Below are 6,000 nucleotides of genomic sequence, written 5' to 3'. Positions count from 1 at the left end.
GATTTTGTGTTAGAATAATATGGCCGGCTAAATTAAAAGATTTTGTGTCAGAATATAATGACAGACAATGCTATGTGTTTATTAGAAAAACTTTTGACATGTTATTTTGAGCATTTTGTATCATTTGTTTATAGAATATTGGTTTTAATAAGCCACAAAGCAGTATCAAAATGTTGTTAAATGTGTCATTTTAAGTGTTGTGTAATAGTACTCTTTGTATATTGATTCATTGTTATTATTGGTGTATATAAAGAGGAAGGATGTGTGATGTTGCTGCTTGCAAGCAGTGGAATACATAAGGTAAGTTAAATGTGAGGTAATTTAGAGTGTGGAATAAGGCAAAGTTCTATGGAGGGCGGGTGGGAGGTTGGATTTGGAATGACAACTGGCGGACATCTTAGAATGATGTCAGGTCAGCGATAGCAAAAATAATTTTTGTCTGCTAGAACAGAGTACCGTTTTCTAGGTAAAAGCAGCTACCAACTATGCCATCCTCAATTTTGCAACAGAGTCGAGCTGCATATTACCGTTGAATTAGAAATAAATTTGCACGTATAATAAAACCTCGCACATTTACTCGTTTTCATGTAACTATTAGTCAAAGACGAAATACTCGTTTTATATGATTCAATTTTATAATACTTGTGTTTTTCCTCTGATTTAGTTCCTACTTACGTCAACCAGAAAAAATACACAGCATCTATGTGTCCGTCCTCTATGTTTTTGCCTGACTCGCAGGCTGCGGAGGGGACTGACCACGCACGCGCCGAGCGAAAACATGGCTTCCTCCACGTGTATGTCTTGCATGGCCACTTAAACTCGTCTTGTTTAAAAGCTGCTGCGGCTTGTGATGGGGAAGACCCGGGGCCGCAGGTTCCGCAACAGAGCAGGCTTATCACCGCTGGCAACCTCTGAAGGCGAGGATTGTGACGCAGGACCAATGGAGTGTGAGAACGGAGACTCCATAGGAACATCAGAACTTCTGGAAAAAGTGAGTACTTTTTGTTCATATCGGTGCTTTTGTAGGAAGCGATTGGAGCAGCAGTAGGGGTGCGGGACGAGGTGAGTGACCACTAAGGAAAGCTGGCAGTGGGGCGGGAAGGCTCGGGATCTATTGCAGTAGACAACGGAAGTACATTAAGTGTTGGCAAAGCCAATAGCTCTCACTGACTTTCACACATGCCTGTATCACTAGTCTTATAACACCGCCGAACATATATTGCTTTTACACACAAACACGGTAACGTGGTATTGCTGATGGTGACAGTTGCAGTGTTGATTGAAGTAGTTGTGGCACTCGTATTAGTGATGGTGGCAGTAGCACTGTTGTTGACCTCGGTAGTGCTGGTGGTAGTAATGATAATGGTGCTATTAATGTTGATGGTATTGGCAGCAGTGCTTGTGATAGTCTTGATAATGGTGGTGATGTGATACTGGTACAGCTAGCTAGTGATGGTAGTAGCGATGCTGCTGGTAGTGGTGGTTGCAACAGTGATGTTAACGATGGTGGTGATGAGCGTGGTGTTAGTAATAATTGGGATTATAGTGGTGTTGGTAGTAGGGATAGTTATTGTTTTGGTGATATTTGTGCTGGTGTAGTTAATGACGGTAATGTGATAATGGAAGTTTTGTTAGTAATTTATGGGTTAATGGTCTTGGCACAATGATGGCGGATATATATTTGGTGGTGGTAATAGTGGTAATGGTGACCCTGAAGGTGAAAGTGGTGGTGGTGGTAGCTGTGCTGGTGACAGTGGTGAGAGTTATAATGCTGATGGTAGTGGCTCTGATAATGGTGGTAATGGAGGTGCTGGTGTTGGTAGTAATGGTGTTGCTAATAATTAAAATGGGAGTGATGGTAATGTTAGAACGAGTACCACTGAGTTGTATAACAATAAACATTCCTTGACCAGCTGTACCAAGGTGGGAACATGCTCTTTATAAATACATGTTCTATTCTAGTGGTGATGGGGCCATGATGCTGGTGGTAGTGGTGTTGGTAATGGTGGCGATGATAGTGTGGTGTTTGTGGTAATGGTAATACTGGTGGCAATAGTGCTACTGATAATGGTGGTAGTCATGGTGGTGGTGATTATGGTGTGGTAATAGTGTCAGTGGCGTTGCCGGTGAAAGTGTTTGTAATGCTTTCAATAGTGATGATATTGGCGGCAGTGATAGTGGAGAGGTTATAATGGTAGTGGTGATACTGGGGCAATAGTGATATTGGGGATCTGATAAATGCAATGGTGGTGGTGATAATGCCAGTGGCAGAAATGATTGTGGTGATAACGATGGTGGTGGTAATGTAATGTTGCTGGCAGTGGTGGCGACGTCCATATCTTCTATGTTAGAAATGCTTTAATTGCATTTGTCCTCAACTGTAGAAGCCATGCGGTGTGCGTTGTGATGTCTGTTATTGCAGCTGTGTTTTGCATATTAATAGAGCATGTCTTTGTAATCTCACTTTTGTTCCATAATACCTATTAACTACGGGTGGCATTTCCTCCGATGTATATGCATTTATTTTCTTCAGTATTTCTTTTGCATAAAAAATAAAAAAGCTGAAGTGATCTCCAAAAGAAGAAATAGCTAAAGTAAGAGTATCACAGAAGGGAGAAATGAAAAAAGTTTTAATGCTTAAAAGTAATTAAACATTCGTTCATTTTGAGTCATTTTATCTGTTGACCCAATTTAAATACTTATTTCAGAAGATCAGGCTCACTTTGTATTTTGTGTCGGGAAATGAAAGTCTTGTGTAACTTTCCAGCTAAACAGTCAAAGAGGCTCGATGGGCACATTTTGTGTCCTAAAGAAGAAAAGGTCAATGTTTTTATTAAGTATCAAATGTCAGAGTGAAAATGTGCGAACAGTAGAAGAGATCTGAAAGGTGATACATTTGAAATTAAAGCACAATTTTCCTCTTGTGCTTATAAGTTAATTCTTAATGAGAAACTCTGGAAAATGACTATTAAAGAGTTGTGATATTTGGATAAGGTAATCCTGATACAAATAGAGGCAGGTCTATTTTGCATTGTAATACATTCTGTCATCCTTGTCACTGTTACAGCTTCAAAAGCTACATAAATTAAGTGGGACTGTATAAACCCCCTCTGCTGTTCAGTTGCAATGTTTCCCACAGCAGCTTTTTATTCCCACAGAGTGCGCTTTTGTAAAATCCAAAAGCTGCTCTGCAGGAAAGGTTTAGGACAGATAACGGCTAGTGGGAATTGTAAGAAAGTTCAATTTTTTGCATGGTTGCACCCACGTTTTGCCAAACTGCTGATGTACTTTGAATGAGTGTGCCCTGGGTTCCTGCCAAACGGGTACCCAGTGCCTATGTTCTTTCCCTAAAACTACATTAAAACAAAACCCAACTGGCACTCATTCGCCACAGGTGAGTCCCTTGTAAATGGTACCAAGGGCACTGTGGCCATGGAAGGCCTCTAAGGACTGCAGCACTTATTGTGCTACACTTAGAGCCCCTGTACCATTACACACTGCCATTGCTGGCTGCGTGTTTTGGTGAAGAACAAAGTGAAGAGTCTATTTGGCACACATCCCTGTGTGCAATGCCTGCAACCCACCGCCTTGGCATAGGTTAGTCAGCCCTCTATCTGGTTGCACTATACCAGTGGTGAGGGTACAGGGGCATGAGCCCTGTACCCCTACAGTGTCTAAGCCGATTCTTAGACATTGTAAGAGCAGTAATGCCATTAAGAGCATATGGTGCTGGGAGTTTGTCATTACGACGTCAAAGGCTGCTCCCGTGGTGTGTGATGTGGCTGGCGATGATGTGCATGCGCGTAGCTCACATGAACTGTACGCGATCCACAGCTAGGTAGACTTTTCTTTTCCGCTTACTATAATCTCGCCTATTTATCTATAGCGGGATATAATAGGCGAGACCTAAAAATTATGTAGGATGGGATGAGTATTCTCCTCACCATAAAATCCAGTTAAAAAAATCAACCAAATGCTCAGAGGCAGTACCCAGTTAAGCAAGCAGCTTAAAAACAGGTCAAGGAGATCCAAACCAGACCATACATATCATCTAGTTTTGGACTACAGACATTTTAAACTCTTGTTGCAAAACATTTGCAGTACAAAATGCACACAGTGCAGCACTGATGAATAACATCATGCACAAAAAGTATAAAACCACATTCGATATTTCAAAGGGTTTCTTCTGTCAAAATATTGCACCTGAAAGCAGGTACTTGACCGCTTTCTCAATTATGGGGACACAGCGTCACTTTTGTTGTCTTCCCCCAGGGATTCAAGAATAGTCCAGGGTTATTTTCAGCCAGAGTAACGGAGTTACAACAAACGTATGATGATGAGGCATTATCTTATGTCGATGACATCCATCTTACAGACGATGACTTGGACAGGCACTTGAACAGGGTGAACTCCATAATACTTGGTTTCGCATCTGAAGGGTACAAATTCCACTTAAAAAAATTAAAAATTGCCCACCTCAACGTCCTATTCTTAGATACAAACTTTCAAGTGAAGGCAAAAGCCTGGCAGCAAACTTTTTAGAGAAATGTTCGCTGCTCCAACCTCCAAAAATGGTGAAAAACGTAGTCCATTCTAGGTTTCCTGAATTTCGGAAGAACTTACATTCTAAACTACGCAGAAAGGGTTAAAGCTCTCTACGAATTAATCAAACCTGATTTCAAACCAACTAATTGGACTCAAAAACACACAGAAATTTTGCGTTAAGTGCAAATAGACATGATAGCAACACATTTACAGACACGCGTAAACGTACGCAACCTTGTTATCCGAATCATCCCAGGAAGATGCGGATTCACATACTTAACCTTTAATGAAGGTGAAAAAGTACCAATTGCCTACAAATCACACTTGTACAAACAAGTTGAAATGAAATTCACTTCAACAGAAAAAATTCTGACAGCGGTTCAAACTGCAGTAGCAAAAGAGAAAGCTCTCGCACAGGGTAAACGCATAAAAGTCGTTACTCCTGTACCTGCCTTAGAGGCAGTGACAAAAGCAAGTATTCCGAATGCAAAGACTTTACATCCAAGATGGATACAATGGGTTAACTCTCTTGCTGCAACAGACGTTGAATACGTTTTTGACCCCTACTTGAAAACTCAAGAATATTTACAATATGAACAAGAATGTCCTCTGCCGACTGAAATTCTCCCTCTGGAACAGTACGAATGTATAATTTATACAGATGGATCAGCACAGCCCGCAATTGGGGATAAACAAGCTTATAGTGCTGCGTGCGCGATTGTTAAAGGTCGCTGGCGCGATGGTAAATTCCGACCTATGGTCACAAAAACTCTATCTCTAGGAGACTGTACAGCTCAGAAGCCGAACTACAGGCTTTCAAGATGGCGCTGGAAAATACAGATCGCGATTTCCCCACACTCCTAGTGTGTCATTCGTATTACTGTGTTCAATCTTACAATGAATACTTGCAGAACTGGGTTCAAAACGGTTTCAAAGATGCAAAAGGTGGCATGATCAAGCATACGTTGCTTTGGGAACAAGTAGTTCAATTCCAGAAAGAACTACAAAAGACTCATGTGAGCTAAACACTGAGTCATCAGCGTGATGGCGTTCACGTTGAAGGGAATTCATTGGCCGATGAAGCCGCAAAGGCAGCTATGCAAACGGCTTCCATAGCTGCAATCACTCGTTCAAAAACAGACAGCAAAATAATGCAGGCTGTCGCCGCTACCAAGAAGGACAGCGGTAAAACATTACCAAAAGGCTTTCCACTCAAGTACTTGTATATAACTGATACAAATAATGTTCCTTTTGCTCGAATCCCTGGAGTGAGGGATAGAGTAAATTCAAACATGGAACATAGATTGGGACTAATTTTAGCACCACATAAAGGGCTTGCCTCTGCACATGCAGGTGTTTCCGCCACAGTGTCATTATTAAAACAAAGATACTGGTGGCCTCGCATGAGGAAACAGACCTGAAACTATGTTTTGGAATGTGAAATTTGCCAAAAAA

At 41.3% G+C, this 6,000-nt stretch overlaps 1 protein-coding gene across 1 annotated transcript in view; it reads left to right on the top strand.

The window, feature by feature from the left end:
* Nucleotides 1–729: 729 nt before the first annotated feature.
* The window catches only part of HEATR3 (HEAT repeat containing 3), a 194,414-nt gene continuing 189,143 nt past the window's right edge, over nt 730–6,000 (top strand). Inside the window, exon 1 of the mRNA XM_086945442.1 lies at nt 730–991. Coding sequence (XP_086801568.1) covers nt 851–991 — 141 coding nt within the window. The 5' untranslated portion in view covers nt 730–850. The remainder of the gene's footprint in view (nt 992–6,000) is intronic.

This window comes from Lissotriton vulgaris, chromosome 12 (assembly GCF_964263255.1).
Source record: "Lissotriton vulgaris chromosome 12, aLisVul1.2, whole genome shotgun sequence".
Taxonomy (NCBI): domain Eukaryota; kingdom Metazoa; phylum Chordata; class Amphibia; order Caudata; family Salamandridae; genus Lissotriton; species Lissotriton vulgaris.
The sequence above is the reverse complement of the archived record's forward strand: the minus strand, read 5'-3'. Positions and strand labels throughout refer to the sequence as shown.